The following is a 26,863-nucleotide window of genomic DNA, read 5'->3' as shown; positions in this document are numbered from 1 at the left end:
CAGGTAGTTTCCACCCCTCCAAAATGTCCTGAAACAGAGAAAAACAGTGTGATTCCACTGTTACTTATGTTTGCTGTAAACAACACTGGTCATCAATTAGATTTTTCCTGCTATCATTTTGTCCTCTTTGGTGTTTTGGTTTGGTTTGGGTTTTGTTTTTGTTTTTGTTTTTGTTTTTTTTGTGCATAATTGTTACATAAATAATCATTATGAATAATGTAATTGGAGGTGTCAGCATTTTGGCAGATGTCTCCTACTAATCCATGCACACATAGCTGCTTTGTAGTTCTGTATATTGCAGCAATCTGTTTTGAATTTAACAAACTAGTTTGTTTGCATGAAGACGCCTTAATAAACATTGAAAAGAAAGTACTAAAAACACAGTGAAGAAAAAGCACGGTGATACTTGTAGGAATTGGTGAATTACAGTCTTTTTAGTCCTTCTAACAGTTGTTTTTCTTCCTGTAGAACACAAGTACACAGCCCCTTCCCAGATCCACAGAAAACAACAGCAGCGGATCAGCCTCCCCACAGGTACAGGGAGATATGGGGGTTTGTTCTCTCCTTCACTGGCCACGTTGTCTTTAGCAGACGTTGGCCTAAGCGCCAGGTATAAATCTTCATGTTGGAGTAGGGATGACAAGTACTCGCCTGTCAGGATTCACCAGGGTGTTTTGTTATGTATCACCCCGTTAGGTGGTAGTGTGCGTTGTCACTGATGAGTGGAGCTTTTTTTGTAGGGACAGGTGGGCAGTATCTGTTGGCGTGCTGCAAGGTACCTGCCTCAGGCTGCGTCTCATCACTCACAGATACAGCCAACACAGGATGCAAAGTGTTAACCTCGCTTGCAAAAGTAGAGGGCATCTTGCATGGCGAGAAAGCTAATTTCTGCCTGAAGGAGAAGAACTGATAGGCTTAAAAAATTGTCACTAGTGATAAAGTCATTCTTCAGAAAAAGTTTGTTTTTCTGGAGTGGGATTAGCAGTGGCTCCTAGCATGTGCATCCCATATTTGATTGTGGGGGCACAGTCATGCAGTCATGCTTTCTAGTCAGTTCTGTAGCACCAACAGTACATGGTACCATAGCACAAAACCTTTTGTTTTAGAGCAACGTAAGTACCGTAGCTGCATAGATCAACAATTGCATTTTATGTAAGAATCATAAAGCCATTTAATATGAAATTTTAAAAAGTACTAAGATGGTGTGATAGAACTATCATACAAGGACTTTTACAATAAATTTGTTCTTTTAATCACAGGAAAAAAAATGTGTCTTTGAGATAAATACAGTCTTTAATACTTCAAGAAGTGAGTCACTGTTTACTATTTATTTTAGTTACACATTCTTGCTTTTTAAAGGGTATGCACAAAAGTATGTTCTTTTAGGGGTTTAAATCAGAGCAGTAGTTTGTTGGATTTAGTTGCTGTTGGAAATTGCCCACATCTGGTATTGCATGGTTGATGGTTCTGCACAAGGAGATGAATCTTCTAAGGGAGTGGTAGCCATTTGGTGTCGTGCATGTGTTAGGCAGCAGTTGTCCCTTTGCCCAGGTCAGGTCTCTCTTTCCTGGGCTTTAATTCATCTCTCTGCATAAAAGAGATGCAGAAGTAATTACTTGCTTTGGATTTTTGCAGCTGAGTGACACTTCATCTTTCACCCAGAGGCTTCAACTCCGAGTTCCCTCCATGGAGTCTTTGTTTCGGAGCCCAGTAAAAGAGTCGCTGTTCCGCTCTTCTTCTAAGGAGTCCCTGGTACGAACTTCTTCAAGAGACTCCTTGAATCGACTGGATTTGGATGCAGCTGGTCCCACCTTTGATCCACCTTCCGACATAGAAAGTGAAACAGAAGAGCTTCCAGGGAACATGGACAGCCTCAGCAAAGAGCAGCTGCTGCAGCGACTGCGCAGAATGGAGCGCAGTTTGGGCAACTACAGGGGCAAATACGCAGAGGTAGGCAATGTTGTTACTGACTTACCTGGGTGGAGAGGGGAGAAAGATGAGACCAACAGATACTGCAGCAGTGGATAATCTTTCTGTTTTGGTGTTTGGAGCAAATGGCTCAACTTAGAGCTAACATGGAAGTTAAGACTAGTTATTTTTGGCCTCATAGATGAGCCAAATGTTTTTCTGGTAATAAAACGTGGAAATCCTTTTCTTCTCTAGTTTGTAAATGATTTCATGTTGTCACCAATAGAGATTAACTAGTGGTTACACAAAGTAGACCTGTGATTGTTTCTGCTGAAAGCCCTTAGCAAGGGCCGGAGTTCAGTTCAGGGGTAGGCATGACTTGTATTTGCATAACAGCGAATTTACTTCTCTTCTGAAACTTGTTCTTGTAGTACACAGTCTATATTCCATGTACGCGCAATGAGCAAGCGTTTTGTTTTCAATGAATAATTTATACTCGCTGTAATTTCCAGATATTCCCTGGAAGGAATTCATTCAAAGACTATTTCTTTGGTTATTTTAATGAAAACCAATGATTTATTTAGTTTTCCCACTGATTTTCCAAATTGGGAAAAGTAAAGCTTTCCAAGTGGTGGTGTTTGTTTTGGATTTGTTTGTTTGTTTTAAAAGTATGTATGTGTTTTGCATTTAAAACTGGCCATTTGCACTGTTTTTTACAGTTCTTTAAATGTTTGCTGCCAAATACAAAACTTCCTGTGCAGGCTTTTGGCTATTACTGTCAAAATCCATGGAATCTAAAATATCTATATGACAATTACAGCATTCAGCATAACCCTGCAAAAACAGTTGTCTTCTTTTAATTAGGATTTGTTGTCTCCCATTATTTTTCATTCACATCCAGCTAGTATAATAAGATATATATATATATAAAATAGTATAATAAGATATATTTTTTTTAAAGTTTATGTAAACAGTATTGCCAAAAAATTATTCAGTTTGTAGTGGCTCTTTGTGTTTGGTCGGTTGGTTGGTTTAGTGTAGTCTTTCCAGTAAGTCTTAATTTTATCTGTCAAAAAGGTCTGGGTTTTTTTGGATTTTTTTTTTTTTAATCTGTTTTGTGAGCTTCTTCAGTTGGAAAAAATCGTTTTGCTGGAGCTTGGCAGAAAGTAGTTTCAATCTAAAATGAGAATTTAGGATGTAAAATTTTTTTTCTCTTTTAAAGTAGGATACAGAGTTAGCATCTCAAAAAGTGTGATAAGGGAAACCATCCGCAGTCGTTTTAGTTTTTCTTTAAGTGAAAAATACGTATGACTCTGAAATGAAAAGTAATTTTGTATTCTGAAAAAAAGTCCTAATTTAAATAATAGTTTAAAGGTATCTTTTGACTTAGAGATTTCTGGTTTTGTTGTTTTGGATTTGTTTTCCTTTAATTTTTCAGCAGTTTGAAAATAGAATATTATAGTTCCAAGTGACGTTATGCTACTTCAGCTTTGGACAGCTTAGGCAATTGTGGTCAAGTTTTTAATTAAGCTAAGTTCTGCAGTTACTCATTAAGTCCTTTTGTCAGATTACAAAGAGAAATACTGTCTGCTCACTTTTAGTCTTTCTTTGTCTGCTGGGTATATGCAAAGCACATGGGATGAGAACATTCAGTATTAGATGGCCATTTTTTTGCTAGATTTGTAAGTGTATTTTTTTAGTGCCTACTCATTGTAAATTAATTTTAGTTAAGCTCTCTGGGATGTGTACTCTTATACGTGTGTCTCTGTAGGGTAGCTGTCTGGGATGTAACTTTCTGATGCAGTTTTTTTTTTTTCCCTGCCTTTGTTGAGGCATGGCTGTTCTTAGAGGTTTTTTTAGCGAAGGGAAAACTGTGCATGAATGCTGAGTAACCTCATTGTTTTCTCATGTAGGCTTTTTTTTTTTAACACATTGGAGATATTTTATAAATTGAAAAAAAGAAGCACGGAGAAAATTGAGCTATGTTTCCGTGAAAAGAGCTTGCTCAAGGGTTTGAAAACGGAGATAGTGATACAACTAGGCAAATTATTTTGATAGCTATAAGCAGATGCATTGTCATCATTATACCAAATTTCTGTATTTTAGCTAGTGTCTGCATATCAAGTTATCCAGAGGGAAAAGAAGAAGCTACAGGTAAGCATTACTTTTCGTCCTCTCTTACCTTAATAATTTTCTGAACCTTAAAATGCATAGTGCAAATACAAATTTAATATTCAGTGCATTGTGTGTGTGTTTACACAACATGTTGTGTATATATATGTGTGTGTGTATAACAAAATACTCTTTCTTAGTTGGAATTTCTAAGGAGCCAAGCTAATACTGATTTGTCAAAATAACTGTGGAGCTATTGTACTCCAGCTTTTTTATTGTATCAGCTGAATTCAGATGATAGATTGCCAACCCACAGGTGGCAGTTTCTTATAATACACATCAAGTTTGACTTGAAAGAGAAATACCAGTGTTTAATTCTTCTTCTGAAATACAGTTCTGTGAATTTAGTTATACTCCAAAGTTACATTCAACACACTTGGTGTTTATTATTTTTTTTCTTTTTTCTTTTTTTTTTTTTTAAGGGCATTCTGAGCCAAAGTCAGGATAAAGCACTTCGCAGAATTGGAGAACTGAGAGAGGTACTTTCCTTTATTGATTCAATATTTACTTTATACCACACATACACAGAAACTTTCTTTGCCTAGCTTTTGATTTGTTTGTTCACTTTACAGTATATTTTCTATTGAACAGCAATAGGCAAATATATGTAATAGACGCTTTTTAAGAAAGATTTTAATGACTATTAATAAAAAAATAGGATAAAATTTTAAAAATACTCATCTTGATCTCAGTTACAATATTTGCAATCTTTTTATGGATTTGCAGTATAGTTTAATTTCAGTCATAAAATCAGGTTGGTCTTGTTATGATTATTATCTCCTTAGGTTATAGTGAAATTAAAAGGAGAAGCTCTAATATATTTGGTGTTGATAATATGCACATTTGGATTAGTTAAAAGACATATACAAATTACTGGGCAGAGCGAAGTAAAAGGGCAAGTTCACAAAAGCCATAGTATCAACCACTGGTGAATCTTTTTAGTGCCCCAAGAGCCAGTGCAGCATCAGGTTTGGAGACAAGTGTGCGAGGACCTCTCTGCCCAAGTTCTTCTTACGCGGCCTGGAAGCCGGGTACCAGCTCGTTGAAAGCCACGGGCTTCCTCTGTGGCTGTACTCCTGTTTTTGATGTATGCCACGCCGAGCAGCAGCGCTGCCGTGGAGCTTGCCAGAGCCATCAAAGCATGGCAAGGTCCCACCTTGCCTTAAGGCAGACTAGCTCCTCACAGTCAGGCCTCTCGCCTCCAGACAGGAGCAAAGGCCGGTCCCTTGGGGACAAGGGGTGGCAGCTCTGAGCATCTGAATGTGCAAGTACCCAGGGATCCTGCTCACCTGCAAGGTGAAGGTCACTGGCAAACTGGAGGATGCTCTGCTTCACTGACATGAGATGTAATCCAGGTGAGCAGGCTGAGAATTGTGTGTGCCACGGGGGCAGCATTTTGGTTTGAATCTGTGCTTATCTGAGGTGGAGCCCATGCCTGGGCTGTCACTCTGTCCTAAGCAAAACTCCAGGCCATGAGAGGGGAAAACCTGGAGCATTAGTGACAGTAGTGACTTGCCAGTATTTTTTTTTCCAGTTCATTGCAAGGTCAAATGGAAGCTCATTCTGTGTTAAGTCTATATCCTCATGTTCCAGTGGGCTTAGTTTTCCAGCTTATTGGTACTTGGCACAGTTTGGAAGGCATACACATACCAGAGTTAAAGCTTTTGATGATGAAGAAGGGTTGGACACGTGCACAATAATTTTTAACTTCTTCTCTCATAGTCTTTCTGATTCATATATATATATTTGGTGTAAAATTTAAGTTAGTTTTTACAAATCTTGTAGATTTAAAGATTCCTTCAAGTCTAACACCGAAATTCTTTTATACTAATTAAAAACTTTTAAAAGTAGTTTTTTGGTCTTTTGGAAGCCCAAGTGTTATAGCATGAGGTAAATCAGACTTAAAAGAAAAAATACAAAGAAAATGGTACGTTTCCATCGTGAAAGCTTAAATGGCACAAAACAGATCATTCATTGATATAATATAATCAGAAATTAATTTTTAAAATACTTTTTCCTCATCATAGAGGCCATTTTCCCCATAAATATGTTGACTCAGAGAAGTTTATTCTAAGAGGACCATGTAAGAATAAACTAAGTCTCCTTTGAGGCCAAGCTGACAGTGTGAAATAGTCCCTGGAAACCAATGTGTCTTTTGCATACCTTAGTTTTATTCCTGCTAAGAGCAATTCCTCAACAGCAGTCTTCAAGGAGTCTTCAGTGTTCTTCTTAGACAAGGATCAGAATGGACTTAGGGATCCAAAGGGGACTGTTTCTGTGTTGTTTTCAGTAGATCTCTTTGGCACTCGTTCTTGCACTGTGCTGCTTTACTTTGCTCAAAAGAAGTTGCTTCTAAAGCTCGGGACCACAAGGCAGAAGCTTGATGAGCAATTGTTGAGAACGTGAGGCAATGCAGTCAGAAAACGGATACAGAGACTTGGGAAGGCCAAAGACTGGTTTTCCCAGTGGCACCTTCCAGCGCTGTCCTGCCTGTGCATGGCTGGGCATGCTCCGCTTGTGCTGCTGCGGTTCCCAAAGCTGGAGTCAAGCCCAGCTCTGGCAGCTGGGATTCACCATGGGAGGGAAGGGATGGGTTTGCAAAAAAGTGTGCAAGCAAGATTCAGAGTTGGAGGAAAGCAATGCAAGAAGCGTCCAGTGCCCTGTGTTTTGTCTCATTTGCTTCGTCACCCCTCTTTCTGTTGTCCTCTCTCTTTGCCTGGCCAACAGAACCCACGTTTATGGGTGATGCTTGCTTGTATACGAGCAATCTTTGCAGAATAATGGTCACAGAGGCATTGGTTGCCTGGGGCGAATCCGTGAGAAGATCTATATCAATGAAGTAAATATATACATTTTAAAAATGTTCGGGAGATTATTTACAGTGCATGCATGAAATGTGTATGGTTCAGATTCTGTCAAAAAGCACTTAAATGTGAGTAACTTTAATTCTGCCATGGTTTTCTATTAGAACAATAATCATTTAGTGAAATTGAAGTATTTAAACTTTAAAAACATAGGAAGTAAATAAAATAAACCTCCCTAAGGCAGTATAAGATTATGTAGATCCTACTAATGCATTTAGGCAACATCTGCAAGTTTCTAAATATGTTCAGCCAAATAAACGCAACTAAATAGGAACTAAAACCACATAGTTAAGTTGTTTGGCATTCTCTGGATTTCTCATTTGAGACACAATTGAGGAATAAAAAAGCCAACTTTCTGCTCCTACAAATGCCATTTGTCATAGTGGAATGCTAGCCTATTGAATGAGCGTAAGAGAAATCTAAATTCCTACTGTTTGTGTTGACTTAATCTGGTGGCTAAATGAAGAAACTGGTTTACTGAAGTGCAGCCTTCAACTTCCAGGAGAAATGAGTTCATGGAAACCAGTTTTCAGGAGGAGGCTTGAAGCGATCAATACACAGAGTTATTTTCAAGAAGAAAGAGTCCTTCATACTTTTGCATAAAATCTAGACTTTTGCTGTTTCAATGCTGGTATTATAATGGAGTGTTCTTGCTTTGTTGTGTGGAATGTTGGACAATAAAAGAAATATCCCCTGTATGGTTGTATTCTGGGGTCACAACTGTGCAGAGGTGTTTCTAATATTATTTCATTGTATTTTGACAAGCCTTTTAAATTCACATTCCAGTTTTCATTTGGAATGCATTTGTTTATGGTTTTCAGGAGCTCCAGATGGATCAACAAGCTAAGAAACATCTCCAAGAGGAATTCGATGCCTCCTTAGAAGAGAAGGATCAACTTATTAGTGTCCTGCAAACTCAGGTAAGATACCTTACCCAAAACATGTCCTTTAAAACTGCTCTTCTGACTAATTTTTTTTTGTGTGTGTGTGTGTGGTTTTTTGTTGTTTGTTTGTTTGTTTTTAATTATTTTTAAATTATGCATTTCCTATAATCCATGTCCATGTTTTATTATAATTGCTGTGATGTTGTAAAGCTTCTTGAGAACTTAGGATTATCTAGAACTTAAGTGTGTCTTTCTAGTAGAGGATATCTTGGTAAAATAACACGTTAAATAGGATTGTTTGATCTGTGCTTAGATACCTTTGTAACATCTTTGTTACCAAGAATATAACATTAGCAGCTGTCTGCGCTAAAATAGCTTATGTGTTTTGGTTAATTGGTCTTTGTTTCTCCACTCGTAAAGATACTATTTTTGTTACCTAGAAACATAATTCTGATTTTTAAAAAAGCTAAAAAAATTCAGACAGATTTTTCCTTTCTTTTTGCCCTTGCTGATATCAATTTTATTTAACTCTCTCTAGTTTTGAAGATGAAAACATGATCTACTTAGAATCCTTCGTGTTTTTTTTAACAAAAAGAACGTTTTGTTTAGGTATCGTTGCTGAAACAAAGGTTACAGAATGGTCAGATAGGCACTGAATTACCTGATCCAAATATCCAATCTGAACCACAAGTTCAAAGTCCAGCAAAAGAAATCGGTACAGAAAATACTGTGGAACCAGGAAGCAGTGGTAGGTATTGTGGGTTTTTCAAGAGATCTTGAATTTTGGGGAGTAAACCTGCTGTTATTTATGATGGGCTGAACATGTCATAGCAAGGGTATGTTTTCTAGGAGACAATTGTTTTGAAAATAGTGTGGCAGCTAGAGGACAGGATAACCCTTCTAAGATACTAAATTTTCATAAGACTTGAAATCTGATATGTCTTACCTTTGTCAATAATGATGATATTATTGCAACTTTTGCTTTTGTTAGTAGGAGTTATTACTCTTTCTGGCCTAATATGATTAAGAGATCCTATCCCTCATAAATACGCCAGGACCTATGCCAGGACTTTAGAGAGGAGACCAGTTGGCAATCTATCTCTCTCTCTTTTTCTCCCCTCAGGAAAAAGTAAGAAAAAAAAAAAAAAAGGAAAGATCGATTTTGATATTCATCCTATTGAATAATCTGAGCGTTCCTCAAATCAGGAGGTTATCTGAGTTATGGAACTCCCAGTATTATGTGTATTTAATTGCTGAGCAAGGAACATTATAATCCTGATAACAGAATTAAAGTGTCATTTGTTGATATCCTTGATAAAGACAGGGTTCAGACGGAAGTGAGATAATCTTGAAATTGTCTTTGTTCAGGATCTGCCATGATTTTTGTATGCTAGAATGAAGGTTTAGATCAGAGATTTTTCTCATCCAGAATCATATCTTTTGTAGTGCTTAGGAAATAACATGAGTATCCAGACCCTATGAATCAGCATTCAGTGTGTTTTCTGTGCTGAAATCTACTTCTGGGCTATAGTGTATAAGACTTACGGTCATGAAGTGAACCTCTGAATTTGTCTGATCCTGTTTTCATGCCAAATACTCTTTGAGGGTCCAGAGCATCAGAGCAGAACACACAGTAAAGTATAACCCAGCGTGCTAGTTATACAGAGAGGCGCACAGCTTGGAAAGATGCTAGACGTGGCCTTTATGCTGCTGAATGTAGTATTGCCAACCTGAAGATTTAAGAATTAACATCACACCCAGCTCTGGAAAAGCAGAAATCTCTGTGCCTGGCACTTGAGAAATGTGATTTGCTTTGCTTCATGTTTTTTCCTGATTGTGATTGTTCTGTTAGTACCAACAGGCAGGTTTATAAAGGGTAATGACTTATTGATTGCATAGAAAACCTCGTTGAATAATAGTTTGTTTTAGAAGCTTGTATAGTAACTGGGGGTTTTTAAATTAATTTGGGGTGAAAGACTGTATTTATATTTTGTGTATGCGTAGCATGTTTCTGGCAGTTACAGTGGTCACTAGGAAGTTTTGCAGATTTTGCACAACTTTTTTTAGAGACCTGTGACTAGCCCACAATGTGAATGATGAATGCAGATCTTCATTTTGGGAACAGTGTGCATGTGATAATGTTGGCATGTGTTCTTGTAGAGGGTAATGAAGATTCTGTTAAAACACTGGAAACTCTTAATCAGAGGGTGAAGCGCCAAGAGAACTTGCTGCAACGGTGTAAGGAGATGATTCGATCACATAAGGAGCGCTGTGCCCAGTTAACCAACGAGAAAGAGGCACTTCAAGAACAGTTAGATGAGAGGCTTCAGGAACTGGAGAAAATGAAGGTATGGAAAGTGCTTTTAACTTTAAAGGTAGCTACTAGAACACAGTAAGAATGCCAGTATTTCTAATATCTATTAATAGGGCAGACCATGAAATAAATTGTCCCTTTGCTTCTTTGGAGTTAAAGGTGCAAACCGCACCTGGAATGAAGACATTGAGCAATTACTCAGGAAGCTGTAAAGAAGGGTATGAAACTTTAGTATATGAATAACCGTCAAAATGGTATCTGGAATAAAGTAGCTGTGGGAAGCTGGAGTGAGGAGAAGACTGTCCTAGCACAGACAGGTGATAAAGTAAGAAAAGTGGAGCTGGAGATAAACCTTTAAGACATAGAGGAAGAAGCATCAGTTGTGTAAGTCAACAGAAAACACAGAAATGCAGGACAGTGGAGAGCACAATGTAGTGAAGATAATATAAGTGCATTCCCAAAGCTAAATTAATATTTTGCTTAGTTTTCCTTTTAAGGCCATTAATGCTGAGTGTGGAGTAAAAGTAAGGTGGCTGATAGTAATGAAAATGTGATACATATAGCAGTACTCAGCTTCAGTTCTGGGGATCAGATTCTCTTCTCTGTCTTGGTCTCCAAGCACGAGCCCAGTTAGAAAGAGTTCTGAAAAACTCAAAATATTTTAAGGACCTTTTCCAGAACAAGACCAGTAATTAGCAGTTATGTTGCATTGCTGAGATCCTCTTGTAAGCCAAGATGCAGGTGATAGAGCGGGTACTTTAGGCATGTTTCTTGCCCTTTTTACTGTAGCAGCTCTGACATCCCTGAGAGAACTGTGGAGGCTGTAACAAAGCATTCATATATCTGAATTATTATGGAAGCCATGAGGCAGCCCTAGCACTGGGAGATTTAAAAGTAATTTTGAGCTGCCTGCTTTAATATCCCTGGTTTCTGTTTGTGCTCTTCCTCCAAGGCATAGTGCAGGGTAAGAGGTAAACCTAAGCTGTGTGTCAGAAGAAGGTATTTTCTTAGAGGTGGCAGTGCTTTAAACTTGTGGTCTTGTTTTAGGACCTTCACATGGCTGAGAAGACAAAACTGATTACGCAGCTGCGTGATGCAAAGAATTCGATTGAGCAGCTAGAACAAGACAAGGTAAACAAAAAAATTGCTTTAAACTATTCATAGTTTTTGAAGAAGATTGTTTAAAACTCAAAATTTCTGACTTCTTGGTATTAGAAGCCATTCTCAGTTGTCTGATATGGTTTAGTTCATGTTTTAATGAGCAAATAATTTCAGCTACCTGAGAATTTTATTGTATAGATACTTTAGGGTATTTACTTGTTAGATTATACTTAATATTGCAGGATGATCTTTTTTTAGGATGGAACAATTATGCTGAACACATTCCTCAATGCCAGCTTAAAAAAAAAATCCCCCCCCAGCCACTAATGAAGATGAGACACAATGTAAATGAATCAAAAAATGACCAGGGAAGAAAAAGTAACTGTAATTTCTTAGGAATATGAAGAGTTTCTCAGTTTTTTTGTTTCTTAAAGGGTTTTGTTTTGTTGTGGTTTTTTTTTCAATTTCAGTCTTTGTAGGAGTATCTTCTGGTGGTGTAGTAAGTAACATGATTAAAGCTCATTATATGTGCTCGTTCTCTAAGGCGAAGCACGCACACTACAATGCTTTTAGTTTTGGTTTGTTTACAGAATGCAAAGAAAAGTATCTTTACCAGAAGGAGGAAGTTTTCTGCTGGTCCTTAGTTGCTGGAGGAGTTCTTTTCACCTCTACCTAAATTTTGGCTACTCTTCAAAAAAATTACTGTTCTTCTTTTTGTTAGCATTTTCTGACATAGAAAAATACCATGATCTCTGGTCTTGTAGTAATAGACTAAAGTTTATTCCTGACAAGGATTGTGTCTTGGCTTGAAATTGTTTTAGCTGTGGTTTATTTGCTAGCTTTTTATCACAAATACCTTTTTCTGTAGGGCATGGTGATTGCAGAGACAAAGCGACAAATGCATGAAACGTTGGAAATGAAGGAGGAGGAGATAGCCCAACTGCGTGCTCGGATCAAACAAATAACTACAAAAGGCGAGGAATTAAAAGAACAGAAAGAAAAATCTGAAAGAGCTGGTAAGAAATTCTGGAGATTATTAGCTTTCGCATTAAAACACAAGAAAGCTTCAGCATGGTCTTTTTGCACTACTTCATCACTCGTTGTTTGGAATGGATATTAAGAGATGCTAGTTTTCCTAATATTCTACATATCACCCCTTCTAGCATCATTACTAACTTCACTTCTCTTGAGCAGAGTTCAGGGATGTTTTTGACTGGATTGTCTCTGTTACCAATTCAGATGGAATTCGGAAGGAAACTGCTGAAGGGGAGCTGTACTTTCCTGTTTGTAGGAGAAAAAATTGATAGAGTTTTGTGCTGGTAAAACTTTAGGGAGGAAACTTGAAACTGTCTGTAAATTATTGTAATGTCACCAGTATTTTACATAGAAAACACAGTAGTGAGTGAGTACGAGTTTGGGAAGAAGTAGAAACAAGAGGATGTGATGTGACCATAATAAGCATTTTCTTTCAATAATCGTAGTGGAAGCTTTTCTGATTTCTTTTTAGTGAAACATCAGTGATGATTCCTTTTGCTTCAGGCTTGGAACCTGGTGGCTATGTAACTAATGCGGTAGTTTGCTTTTGATGGAAATTAGGTAACACTAATTATGTGTGCTTGCAGTTCTCCTTTTGCGTGTAACTAAATTAGAAGGTCAATCTGCCCCATCTTTATTTTTAAACAGTGAAATTGGTTTGTGCTATATCTACAAAAATTGATTTAGAATAATTTAGTTTGCTCTCATGGACACCTAAAGGAGTTCACTCTTTTGACAGAAGCTCAGATGTGGTTAATTTGCACAAAACATTAGGTATGTTTTCTTTCTCTAAAAAGCAAGGACTAATTGAAACAATTCAGTTCATAGGGGTTTATTTTAAATCTGCATAGATTTAGATCAGAATTTTCAATTTTAAAGATTAGTTTGGGTAGATTGTTCTGCTGAAATGCAGAAAAGCAGCTTGGACATCCGTCTTATGAAAGTAGCAAACATTTTGATTAGGTGCCCTCCTTTCCTACCCTTTCAGGTTCTATGTGGTCTTTTAGCTCTGGAAGTTTGTATTTCAGAAGTCAGTCCTGCTAGAGTTGGATTTTATTCATTTCTTGGAGACTAGGAAGCTTTTCTTCATGATTAAAAAAAAAAATGAAAGCTGAAGAATATCTTAATACTTCTGTAGTTACAGAATTATTGTCATAGTTGTTTGATACAGTGTTTTTTGAAGCAGTAGAAACCTCTTCATTATTAACTAATATCTGCATGCTCTGGTTTTGCATAGACAGAAGCTGAAAATGGGTTAGAGGTGATGCTCTGGATATCTGGAAAACTTAACTATTGTAGTGAGAAGTATTTTCACTTATGAACAATGTATCGAGTACACTGCACTTTCCTAGGGGGAGTTTTGTGTGAGAGAGAGATTAAATATGCGCTCTTAAATAAAATGTTAAAGTGCTTTTGCTAACCTTTATGGTGTATAAGCATCTACTTTGCCTTTGAGTGCATTTATTTTTGTACTCTGTTAATCATGCATATATAAATGTTGGAACCCTGGGAAAATTAGTTAATATTACTTCTAACATAGGCAAAATTGTAAGGTGACCTTTCTTAGATTTTCCTATTACTTCCTTGGCTTTATGCATTTCAAAAATGTTGTAATGTACAGCAGAAGTGTATTTCAATACAGTTGAATTAAATTGTTCAGGCATTTGAGAAAACTACCATCAATATTGGGAGAGCCTGAAGTCACTTGTAGGTCGCAACCTTTGAGTTGTACCAGTTTTAGGAATTTTGGCAGTTTCATGTATTTGAGGTGAACAAGTTTAAAGTTCTGTTCCTTGGATAGTAAATGTGAGACTACTTTAAATTCTAGACTTCTCTTTTTCTATATGATGATTTAGTGAGAATTGACTTCATGGAATATTGTATTTGTAGAAATGTTAATTTCATTCACATACTGGTAAAATAAGGAGAATCATAATGCACTTGGCATTTACGTTCATAGTGCATATTGTAAGGTAAAAAGTGGTATATTTTTCCATTCATGTTTTTAACTTACCTACAGTTACATGTCTGGCTTTTTTCTTTATAATTTAGTGATTTTAGTGAAGTGCTTCAGTGTTTGGTTTAATGTTAATGCATTTTTGTGTACTGAAACAGTGAAAAGATACGTATGCTTATTTTGTGCATGTTGTGTAAACTGTAACTTGTCTCCCCAGTTGAAGTTCATTTTTTTTGTAGTTAGAGGTACCTTATGTTGAAGTCTCACAGAGCATTTTGTTTTTGTGCATCCACACATGCCAATAAGTGAATCATGGTGCCTTTCCCAAGCCTTGTATGAACAGGACTGGGGTAAGGGCTCTTCTTTCTTACATCACACATTGGGTGCTTGAACTGGGCTCTAAAAAGTAAATTCTGTGCTTCTCAGGCACTTTTACTTGAAGTAACTGCAACTGATTTTTTTCAACGTTTTGCAATATACATAGATTATTTACATTATACTTCAACAAAGCTATTTATAGTATTTGTACTTGTAAATTTACTGGTAAACTGAAGTTTGTTCCTCCTGAGACTACTTGGCATAAGTCCTTTCTGACTTCTCAGGATGCCGATTATTGACTTATTTACGTTCTGTACAGTAAACAATAATTCTAAAAGTCTGTAGAAAGCAAATTAATTTTGCTTTACTTTGCAATTTCTTTTGGAAGCTGAATTAATGTATGCTCTGCACCTTTCTAGAGAGAAACAAGAAGTTTGGACTGTGCATTAAAAATCCTGCCTAGATGGACAAATCAACTATAGGAAGTGAATTCAGCTTTTGGTTCTCAAACTTGTGACAAGATGCCCACTCTCAGCCTTTAGTAAGAAAACATGTACATCCCTCCTTTGCCATCCTGTTTAGTGCTTTCTTCACAATTTTCAACAGTAGATGGCCCTAGAGTTGAAGATAACCCATCTGCAGCACAGGAGAGAGGGCAACTCTTTGCAGTGCGAACTGGTGTTACACTGGGCAGGACAGGCAAGGCAAAGGGAACCGAGACTGATACTTTAGTTTTATGTAGAGCGGTCAACTCTCTAGCACATGCTTTATAAAAATCAGGTTTGCAACCTTGCATTTCTTAAACTGCTCAGACTAATTTCATATAACTTACGTGCTGCACAGGAAGGTTTCCGACTTGTCTGGCTTGGTCATGTAAATGGGATCGTGCAAGACTCACCTGAGGCTCTTTGTCTGCTTGTTATTGTTCCTGATTTACCGCTGTGCCTTTGTGATACTTCACTTAACCAGTACCCTGGTTCAAAGATCTTCTCTCAACAGTAGCTCTGCTGGTCGGGGAAGAACACAGGCAGTGCCTTTACTCTTTGCATTCAGAATAGATGTATTTGGAAAAATCACAGACTTTTATTCCAGGATTTTCCCCGCATTGGAATTAAAATCTCTGTTAGATTAAAAAAATAATAATAATAATTTAGACTGTGTTTTGTCAACGTGATTACAGTGTAGCCCTCTGCTGGTTTGAAATGTGGTTGTGTCATGCTACACTAGAATTAACAACTGTGAATAAAAATGATCTGTTTTGCTTAAGTGCTGAAAGTGCCTGAGATGCATATAATTTAACTTCTAGAGAGAGCTAAGTGTGTTTCTGTGAAGTGTTGCTTCTTTGTGCTTTCATACCCCTTTGGCCTTTTATCCATCAGCTTTTGTCTAGCTTTTGTATTAGCATCCTGCCTGCAATTACAGTGATGCAGCTGTTGTACTGCATGTTGCTCAGCTGTTGCATATCTGTAGTCAATCCTAGCGTGAACCCGGATCTTCTCTTTGGCAGATTTGTGGGCTATGGCAAATGCATTCTCTTTCCTTTTGCAGAAGTAACAGGTTTCTAAATGAAAATAAAATATATGTCACTCAGAACAAGAATCGGAAAACATTTATGGAAAAGTGAAATGACTTAATCTTTTACTTGCAGGCTTTATTTTCAGGCTATAGTTTGTAAAGATCTGTAGGTTTGGTTGTATTGTTCTGTTTGGGGTTTTTTTGCTGGTTTTTGTTTGTTTGTTTTGGGGTTTTTTAAGCCATTTACGATGCCGTGATACTGAAGGGCTTGGCCAATTTTGCTGTCTGTGCGTGCTTTTGTTAGGGCTGAAAGGAGCATCAGGGAAGCCGGTGCCGTTCTCTGGACGCGCTTGCGCAGGCTGCGTTCATAACCGAGTTGTGCCAGGGTGGCGAGGGGGGAGGACTCGAGTCCTGCAGGTCCCAGGTGGCAAATGCCTCTCTTGATGGGAACTGTCAGGAGGTGTACTTGGAAAGTAAGGAGGTGTAAACCTTGTGTATGCTTGTTGTTTTGTTTTAGACTGTTTTGCCATTTGAAATAAACTCTTTTTTTTTTTCTCTTAATTTTTTGTCATGAGTTTTAGTATTTATTGTTTAAGTAGAACTGGGAGTGAAAAAGTGGATACAGTAATGTGCTTTGACATTGCCAGGGCCAATAAAAACTCTGTTTTGCCCTAAAACATGATTGTTGCTGTGAGCAGTCAGAGAAAGTCTTCCTCAAAAAACAGAAAAAAAATTCTGGAAAACGTCAGAATTTGGGTGAATGCAATTTGAGGGAATTAATTTGCTTGAAAACGTATTTGCAGCATTGACTCAGAAGTATAAATTACGGTTAAAAGCTTCAGTTTTTAATGTTATCAGAAGATGCGGAATGGAAATCATTATTCACTTCTCAAACTCATGCTTGAATGTAATTAAAGGTAGTATCAAAAAGACAAGGATTACAGGAATTGCTGTGAATGCCTGCTGGGTAACAGTGAATCAAGGAAACTAGAGATGTATGTGTCTATTATGATTTTCTTTTTGTGACAGAACTAAGTGGAAGAAAGTTTAGCATACTAAATAACAGTTTAAAATCAGTTTTGTTCTCTCTGCTCCCAGAACAGTATCTAAGTAGTCCAGGGTGTAGTAGAGTAATATACTTCTAGGTTTTTTCTGCTCTGATAATTTACAGTCTTGAAATTGGCACTGTGATTTTGAATTTTACAGACATATTTTGCCAAAGTTCTTTTCTGTAAAAAATTAACCATATAGTAGACTATTCTGAGACTGAATTTTCCTTTTATATGTAGCAGGGGTGTTCCACATTCATGATCTGTTCAGGAAAAGAGATTTCACTAATACTGATCAGATTCTAGTCCTGTGTAATTCTCTATAAATTCTGCCATCAGTTTCAGCAAGGAACTCACTTACTGGTATTTTTTATTATTATTATTAACCAGCTCACAACACAGGAATTTATTTGTTTTCTTTTTATATCTAAATGATCATCTATATGGTGAATGAAGTATGTGAGAATACTTCTTAGCATGGGAAGAAGCTGTGGAATTATTGCATTCCATTTGTAAATTAAAATGTGTTTCAGCAGACTTTTGCATCTTATGCAAATATAAATAAATTTTGTCACTGCAGTGTGTGTGTTCTTTTGAAACACCTTGTAGATATTCAAGGTTTTTGGGAGAAAACCTTAATATTTTTTTCTTGCATTTTATTTTGCAAAGTTCAGAAACACAGGACAGTCTTTGTAACACACAAGTGTTTTTACAGTGTCTCTGAATTGAATAGTTTACATTAAAAGTAAAAAGTGAAATAATTAAATTAGCAAAGCCATCTCTATGGACTCCACCAAACCCACAGTTTAAAGAGATTATCTGAGTTGTAGAGCTTGAAATGAACAACTCTTAGGTAAACAGACTGCCTGGTCTTATACTTCAGTGTCATACTCAGGAGGAACTCTCTCATCATTCAGTATAAACTGACTTGCATAGCAGTCATTCCTAGTTTATGCTTGTGTCTGCTTGTTTTAGTGGAAGAACAACTTGTGAAGTGCCTTTTCTTCCTGCAACTTTTTTTCTCCTCTTCAAAGTTATTCAGCACATATAGTCAGAAGAGGAGCCGTATATGGTCTGTGTATTTTATAGTGATTACAGGGGCAGAAAGAGAAGCTATGGAATGTATTGGAAGACATTCACAGCTATTTAGCAGTTCTGTTTCCTTTCTGGATAATAAACTCATGTGAATTCTTAATGGATTCCTATGTTGATTTTTCTGTTACTTGTATAATTTACATTTACTGAGAACTCTGTTCTACTATGATGTGGCATAGATATTTCTCGGTTATCATATACTTTTTTTTTTTCTTTGCAGCTTTTGAGGAGCTTGAGAGGGCTCTGAGTGCTGCCCAAAAGACAGAGGAAGCCCGGAAAAAATTGCAGGCAGAAATGGATGAAAAAATCAAAGCAGTAGAAAAGGCAAGTGAGGAAGAGAGGGTAAATCTTCAACGGGAGTTAACCAGAGTGAAACAAGAGGTGGTTGAGATTATGAAGGTAAAAGCTGAAACCCTGTATTATTGGCTTTTATTCTAATTATTCTGTTACAATTAAACTATGGTTGTAAAATGCATTAATGTATCAAAACTTTGTTATACGATTTTTCCTGTTTAATAAGTTCTATATAAATTAATTGCTGGGATTAAAGATTTACTTAAGTGAAAATAAATAACTCCCCATACAGACTTTTTTGTCTCTAACAAGTTTAAAATCAGTATGTTAGAGGCATGTAAAAAATGAACAGTATTGCTCTTTGTTTCACAGTATTTAATAAAATTAATTACTGAAAGTACACTTGAGACTTTAAAGGATGTCAAGAAGAAATTAATGGCACTCAGCTCACACATCTTCAACAGGATTTTAGGTTTTAATATTAAGTACTTTTAATGATTATGCTAACCTAGTATGTGTAAATGTTTAAGAACTTGTTGCCAAACTGTTTGATAGTTAAGAATCACTAAAATTGGCTTCATCTGGCGTATTCAGGTAGGAATTTCAGGAGTAGCGCACATGCCTTGCAAAGCTGTAAATATGAACACTTTTAAATTGCAGTTCTTGTGATGACATTTGTTATAATATTAATTTTTCTAAGAAAATACACTGATGCTTTAGGGCGATGACTAACTTACATTACATTATTCTTAAATGAAGTATGTAGGTTGTAGGTAGCTGTCTACGTAGAGAAATACCACTTGACATTCTGGCTCATGAAATAACAAGAATACAGGAAAAGCTACAGACAGAAGCACTTTTCCAGTTTATTATCACATTTGAACTGAAAGCGAAAGCACTAAGTTCACCTTGGTAGAAGTGTCTTTAGAAAATGTGGTGTTCCTTTTAGTAGAACCATGAAATAATTGAGAATGAAGATGGATAACTTCAGGCTTTAAAAGAAGTACTATCAGGGCTTAGTATTAAGCGCTCCAAGTGATTGTTACTTATTCAAAGGAGGCAAAGAGATGGTTCTGGTTTCCTCTCTCTGTTGTACTGCTTTTCATATTAAGAAATAAAGTGTTTTACTATTAAATATCTCAAAATTATTTTTTTCTGACTTTGCTTCACAGAAGTCTTCAGAGGAGCGTGTTGCTGAACTGGAAAAATGCCATAAAAAAGAATTGGCTAGCAAAGATCAGGAGCTAAATGAGAGATTACAGGCCCAAGAAAAGGAGTTCCACGAGAAGATGAAGGCAGCTCTTGTAAGTATCCCTAAAACACATAGAAAAACAAATCTCTACGTGTGAGGTGGGACTAGAAGTCTTAATCTGACCCTGTTTCGCAATGAGAGTCCTCCTGTGCTTGAAAATATGAGTGTCCTCCAAAAGTCAAAGAGCTCAGAAATTTCAGCAATATGAAGGGAAAGCAGTTGCAAAGATCCAGACTGGATAATGATAATTAATCACTATCACTGCTCACCAACAGCTGCATCTTGTGGGAAAGCCTTCTTTTTGTGAAAACTCTTTTTGTTAAGATTTTTTTTTCAATTTAATTTCTCCCTCTGGGTCATTGGTGATTAGCCACAGCAACTAGAGTAAAAGAGGTACTAAGATGGAGGCTGATTGAAAAGCGCTGGTATCATGATGTCTGATTGTGTTGTCTTATGTGAACAGGGTTAACTATTCACAGTGTTTGACCTCAGAAAATAATTTTCTTCTAGGTCAGGCTGGGAGGAATCATTTGGATTCTTTGCTCTTTTTCATAAGCTGTAATCCACTTTAGAATATCACATAATTTTACCTAACAAATATTAGATTCACTTTTGTGCATGGTTTGTGACCAGGACTGAGGGACTTTGCTAGTCACTTCCTGATTATATTTTTCTACCTGTTTCTTAAGTTATTTTTTTTAATTATAAGGAATAGAAGCCTAAAAATACATTAACAGTGGAATCAAGTGAGGACAGACCTTTATTCCTCTAAGGTGTTGCTCTCAATCATGGTAAACAAACCAAAATGAAGGACTGGATTGCATTATGTTTTTCATACAAAGGAAAGCAGAAGAGAAAGGATTCTCAAGAAGAGAAAATTGAAATGATTTATAGCAATTTTATTTTCACACATGAAGTACAAGTGTGTATGGAGAAAATGCAGGTGACTAATATATGAATCCTCTTAACTGGTTTGTAAATATTCTCTTATGCTGTTTTTGAAGGTACGATGGACTGTATGTATAGTTTATTGTTTTAATCGTTATTGTTGATACAGGAAAAAAATCAGAGTGAGTGTTTAAAAACCCTGGAAGAAAAAGAGCAGCAAGAATCTCTAGCCTTAGAAGAATTAGAGCTGCAGAAGAAAGCGATCCAGTCAGAGTGTGACAAGAAAGTTCAGAAAATGCATCAAGAAGTAGAGACTTTTAGAACTGTGAGTAAAGATTCCAAAAGGATAAAGGTTTATGAGACTTCCTTTCAGTATATATTTAACTGTTACAGGTTTACAAATACTGTGGATTTATTGTGAGTGGGTTGTTTTAATCTCACAATGCTTCTTGTAGTGACAGGAATTTAATGTATTGCCATGGCATGCTGCAGCCCCTAGCTTTTTACAAGATTAAATGGCAAAATATAGAAATACAAGAGATACACTAACTTTATATAATTTCATAGCAAATGAATTTCTATCCCTCCACATAATTTTTATATATGTTATACAGGAGAGTTAAACTTCAAATTGTTTAACTTCTGGGTACTGCTACCATACAAACACTTATAAGGACACCTGAGTAAGTAAAAAATTTGCTTAAATTTTGAAGTGTCCTTTGCTTTATGTATGTAAGATTGTATTATCTGCTAATGCAAGTTTATACGTTATTCCACCACTTCACAAATATTAGTTTGGAAGTTTCAACTACAGAAGTGCTTTAACTTTACGGCAGCATTTCCATGAGAGGTGGAGTTTAGATAAAGCAGTAGATATGTGCAAAGCTCCATAATACTTGTGTAGACTCCCAATATCTTTCATCTTGCATATTGGTACTTTAGCTCAATAAGAAAATGTGAACATATCTCTCATAAATGTAATATGGATTATTTTATTTGAATTAAATTCTTTCCACATTTTTATTGTATCTATTTTTACTGCAGTGAAATTGAGAAAACGTTATTAAATAACTAACTCACCATAATGGAAGCAAAGTTGAGAACAAACTAGATGAATGAAAGGCTTATATAAAAAGTTAATATTCACTAAAAATAATGGAATAAATTACTTGTGGTTTTGTGAGCCTGGTGAGATTTTTAAAAATTTAATCAATTTGTTACCTTTTGAATATTCATATTCTTTTAAAACTGTATTCTCTAACAGAGGATTCTTGAACTGGAAAGCACTCTTGCAAAGTATTCTCAAGATGACAGAAAGCCATCAGAGGAATTAAGTACTCTGATGGAATCTGAAAAAAAGCAGCACAATAAGGAAATCAGTGATATAGTTGAAAAACACAAGAAAGAATTGGAGAACATGAAACAGCAGCAGGAAAAGCTTTGGACAGAAAAACTTCAAATATTAAAGCAACAACAAGTAACTGAAATAGAAAAAATGAGAGAGAAACAAGAACAAGAGATAGATACAATTTTGAAAGAGAAAGAAACAGTTTTCCGTGCACACATAGAAGAGATGAATGAAAAAACATTAGAAAAACTTGATGTGAAACAAACAGAATTAGAAGCACTGTCTTCTGAGCTATCAGAAGCACTAAAAATACGTCATGATTTAGAACAAGAGATCTCAGAATTGAATAGCAAAGCATGTGAAGCAAAGCAAGAATTGGAAGAAGAGAGGAAACGGCACAATGAAGAGGTTAAACTGATGCTAAAAGAGCACGAAATGTCTATTCAAGGTGTTGAGAAGGTACTCAAAGAGGAACTCAACAAACTCAAGCAGTCATTGGAGGAAAAAGACAGACATCTAGAGGAACTAAAAACACATGAACAGAACCTGAAGGAATGTGCAGAAAGATCTAAAGTTGAACTTGCCCAAATGTCTGCAAAGCTAGAGGAGCTTTCAGAGTCTCATCAGAGTACTTCTAATGAGCAGGCTAAGATTTATGAAGACGAATTAGCAAAGCTGCAGCAAAAGCTGACAGATCTCGAAGGTGAAAAATTGCAACTTAGTGAGCAGCTTGAAAGAGCTGAATCCCAGCTGAATGAAGTTAAGAATGAGTTAGAGACCAGTGTCTCTCAGGTGCATGACCTGAAGCAGCATTTACAAGAGCAAAGCAGTGAAAATACACAAAAAGTAACCTCTCTAATGCAACAATATGAATGTCAACTGAAGGATCTACAAAGAGAGGCTGATGAGACAAAGAGAAGTCTAACTGAGAAGGAAAATGAAATTGAACACGTGAAGAAGTTACAGAACAAGCAAGTGGAAGAGCTTACACAGAAACTGTTAGCTGCAGAGGAGAGAGTTAGTGCTTTACAAGGAGAATATGAGAATAAACTGAAACGTCAGGAGAACAAAATGGAGAAAATTAAACAGAAATCAAAAGATATGCAGGAAGCTTTCAAAAAGAAACTTGCTGAGCAGGAGGCTAAACTGAAAAAAGAGCTCGAAAACAAGCAGTTGGAGTTCAGTCAGAAAGAGAGTGAATTCAATGCGAAAATGTTGGAAATGGCACATGCCAGTTCAGCCGGAATCAGTGATGCTGTGTCGAAACTGGAATCTAATCAGAAAGAGCAACTGGAGAGCCTTGCTGACACTCATAGGAGGGAGTTGGAAGAAGTTACCCAGAGCTGGGAAAAGAAACTCAATCAGCAAGTTGAAGAGCTACAGGAAAAACATGAAATGGAACTGCAAGAGAAAGAGCAGGAAGTTGGAGACCTGAAACAGAAACTTGCCACCTTCAGTGCGGAGAAGGAGAGCTCCAGAACAGAAATAACCCGACTGAAGGAAGAACAGGTGAAAAGGGAGGAGTTCCTGAAAGAATTGGAAGAACAACTAAGGCAGATGGTGGATAAGGAAAGTGACCTGAAAACACAGTTGAAAAAAATGGAAAGTGATCTTAATCAGTCCCTGAAAGAGCAGTCGGGACTTGAGGAACAGCTCAGTGAACAGAAAGCAGTTGAAGAAAAAGACAAAGCCAGAATTACCGAGCTGGCTGATACACTGAAAACACTTGAAGAGAAACTCCAAACTGTGCAGTCTTCTCAGTCTAAAGATCATGAAAATTATGAGAAGAAAATACAGGCAATTCAGCTGAAAGAAACCGAGCTTAAAAGGTGGTCAGAGGAACTTGCAGCCCAGTTAGATGCTTGTTGGAAGAATGTTGAAGCCTCGTTGCAAACAAAAAGCAATGAATTAATTGAAAAATGTAATGAAAAAATTGGCATCGTAACATGCAAAATTGCAGATTGCGAGCGTCTAACTGCAAAAGTTAAAGAAGCAGTGTTAATTAAAACAGGTAAGGTTCCTGAACTAGAAGCTCAACTTAGAGAAGTAACAGAGCATCATTCTGCTGCAAGTACTTCTTTGCAAAAGTCAATGCAACAGCTGCAAGAGAAGGACAACTTAATTATGTCTATGAGAGCTGACATTGAAGTACTTGTAACAGAAAAGGAACAATTGCAAAAAGAGGGAGGGCATCAGCAGCAAGCAGCATCAGAAAAAGAAACTTGCATAACACAGCTCAGGAAGGAGTTATCTGAAAATATCAATGCTGTCACCTCAATGAGGGAGGAACTCCAGGAAAAAGAATCTGAGGTCTCTGCTCTCAACAAAACAATTAATGACCTTAATGTCAGACTTGAAAGCATGATAACAGAGAAGGAAGCAGCCATGTCTCTGTTAAGCAAGCAACATCAAGAGGATCGGTTGCAGTTGTTAAACCAGGTACAGGAGTTATCGTCCAGAGTTGAGACGCTGAGTCAAGAAAAATCATCAGCTCTTGAGCAGGTAGATCATTGCACTGCCAAGCTGTCGGAGTGGAAGACAAAAGCACAAACCAGGTTTACACAAAATCATGACACTATTAAAGATTTGCAGGGCAAACTGGAATTAAGCAATATTGAAGCCAACAAAAAAGATGAAGAGCTAAATAACCTGAAGGAGCAGCTGGCTGAACAAAGCAAGAATCTCGATAGTTTAAAAAGTGAGTTGGAAGAAAAGCAAAACAGGAGGGAAAAGCAAGAAAGTGAGTTAACTGCAAAGTTAAAAAAACAAGCAGAAAGAATTGCAGAACTAGAAGAACACGTTGCTCAGAAAACTTCAGAAAATGATTCCTTGATGGAGGAACTTAGAAAGTATAATGAACAAAAAGACACAGAGCAAAAAGAGATAGCTTGGCAGCTCCAGCAGGCAGAGAAGGTGGCTTTTGAAAAGGACAATAGATTTAAGGAGGCTGAAGAAAAAGTACTTAATTTTGAGAAGCAGATAGGTTCACTGAAAGCTGAAATTGAAGCGAAAGAGAGGGAATTCGATCAAATGAAGTCAGCGATACTTAAAAGCAAAGAGGAAGAACTGAAAGAATTAGAAGAGAGACTGAATGCAGAGAACAGCACTAAGCTGGCAGATCTGAAAAAGAAGGCAGAGCAAAAAATTGGTTCTATTAAAAAGCAATTGATGAGTCAGATGGAAGAAAAGGAACAGCAATTTAAGCAAGATAGGGAAGATCAATTGAGAGACTTGGAACAAAAACTGCAGGAGAGAGAGGCCAAAATTGAGTCCTTAGAAGAAAAAATAAAGTCAACAAGAGATTCCACAGAATTAGAAATGCTGCAAAGAGTAGAGAGTGTTAAAGCTTCTGTAGAACAAGAAAAAAGTAACATACTTGAGAGTGTCCGACAGACATACGAAGAGAAAATGCATGTGCTACAGAAGGGCTTAACGGAAAAAGAGGAATTGTTACAGAAGTATGAAAAGGAACAACAACAGAGTAATAATTCTCATCTAGAATTGCAAAAAACCCAGGAAGAACTCCTTAAAAAACTAGAATGTATTGAGAAGAGCCATCAGGAGGAGCAGAGTAGGACTGAAAGCCTCAGGAAGGAACTCGAGGAGCAAACCAAAAAATACTCCTTGTTAGCAGATGAACATGCTCGTTGTGGTGGTGATTTAGCAAGCAGTAGGGAAGAATTAAAAGCTAAAGAACAAAAACATCTTGATATGCAGAATGTAATTGGAGAGTTCCAGAAAAAATTGCAGGAAAAGGAGACAGTCAGTCAATCTTTAGAACAGAAGATAAAAGAGTTGGAAAATAGTCTAGTGAAGGAAAATGAAGCGCATAAGATTGAGATGGAACATACAAGTTTGAGATATGAAGAAAAGCTGAAAAGTTTACAGCAACAGTTGGATGAAAGAAGTGACTGTCTGAAAGCTTTTGAGGAAAATGCTGAAGAAAAGGCTAAATCTGGTTTGGAGCTGCAGAAGTTATTGGGTGATATGCAGAACCAGCAGAAGGACTTGCAGACGAAACTGGAAGAGACTGAAAGGGAGAAACAGAAACTACGCAAAGAAGTAAATAATCTTCAAAAAGACTTACGTACTCTGCGAAAAGAGCATCAGCAAGAGCTTGACATAATAAAGAAGGAGTCCTTAGAAGAAATGGAGCAGAAAATCAGGTAAATTATTCATTCCTGGTCTTCTTACCATTTCTTTGCTCTATCTTTAACCACTAAAACTTCAAGAATAATTTTTTAAAGGTCAATTTCTAACGATGAAATAATGACTGGTAGTATTCTGTCATTTTTCTAAATAGACTCAGAAACAGCAAGAGAAGAGCTACTTGAAAGTAGCACTTCATGAACACATAAAGAACTATTTAAGTCATCAGTTTAAAAGGTGGTGTGTCTTTTGGCAAAGTAATACCACTTTTGATTTGTTTTAGTGATGGTCATTTTCAGTATTGCCGGAACATAAAATATAGTTTTATTTTACTCAAACAGGAAACAAAGGTAATTGAAACAAAGTTTATTAAAACTTAGCACTGAGATCTTTGTGTTCAAATGATAGCAAGAATTGTTCATAAGTACTACACAACAATGTGGTACTGCTCAGCTCTAACGACGTCTCAAACAAGGAATTCCCTAAAAATTCTGCTTTTATGTGGCACATACATTATGTCCAGTTCTTCATCTCCCTCAGCTAAAACTCCATATCTTTTGAAAGGGTTCAATTCTGGAGTGTTTTTTAAATGAAACACCTATGCCTTCCAGCTGAATTCAATAGGAAGGGAACAAAAACCCTCCGTGAATCCCACAGAATTCATATAACTTAAAACCATCCCATTCTAAAATAGTTTTGGAGGCATTCCCGGCTCTCCAA

The 26,863-nt window shown here is 36.8% G+C and overlaps 1 protein-coding gene across 7 annotated transcripts in view; it reads left to right on the top strand.

The window, feature by feature from the left end:
• GOLGA4 (golgin A4) overlaps window positions 1-26,863 on the top strand; it is a 162,200-nt gene that overhangs the window by 117,124 nt on the left and 18,213 nt on the right. For 3 of the 7 annotated variants that reach the window (XM_065833090.2, XM_065833089.2, XM_065833092.2), the window contains 13 exons: window positions 469-534; window positions 1,636-1,950; window positions 4,015-4,062; window positions 4,503-4,559; window positions 7,766-7,864; window positions 8,438-8,576; window positions 9,989-10,176; window positions 11,190-11,273; window positions 12,112-12,259; window positions 18,433-18,611; window positions 19,679-19,810; window positions 20,816-20,971; window positions 21,911-26,160. In XM_065833090.2, coding sequence (XP_065689162.1) covers window positions 469-534; window positions 1,636-1,950; window positions 4,015-4,062; window positions 4,503-4,559; window positions 7,766-7,864; window positions 8,438-8,576; window positions 9,989-10,176; window positions 11,190-11,273; window positions 12,112-12,259; window positions 18,433-18,611; window positions 19,679-19,810; window positions 20,816-20,971; window positions 21,911-26,160 — 5,861 coding nt within the window. The remainder of the gene's footprint in view (window positions 1-468; window positions 535-1,635; window positions 1,951-4,014; window positions 4,063-4,502; window positions 4,560-7,765; window positions 7,865-8,437; window positions 8,577-9,988; window positions 10,177-11,189; window positions 11,274-12,111; window positions 12,260-18,432; window positions 18,612-19,678; window positions 19,811-20,815; window positions 20,972-21,910; window positions 26,161-26,863) is intronic. The other 4 variants (XM_071804741.1, XM_071804742.1, XM_065833091.2 and 1 more) reach the window with 3 other exon arrangements.

Source organism: Patagioenas fasciata, chromosome 2, assembly GCF_037038585.1.
Source record: "Patagioenas fasciata isolate bPatFas1 chromosome 2, bPatFas1.hap1, whole genome shotgun sequence".
NCBI classification, from domain to species: Eukaryota; Metazoa; Chordata; class Aves; order Columbiformes; family Columbidae; genus Patagioenas; species Patagioenas fasciata.
The sequence above is the reverse complement of the archived record's forward strand: the minus strand, read 5'-3'. Positions and strand labels throughout refer to the sequence as shown.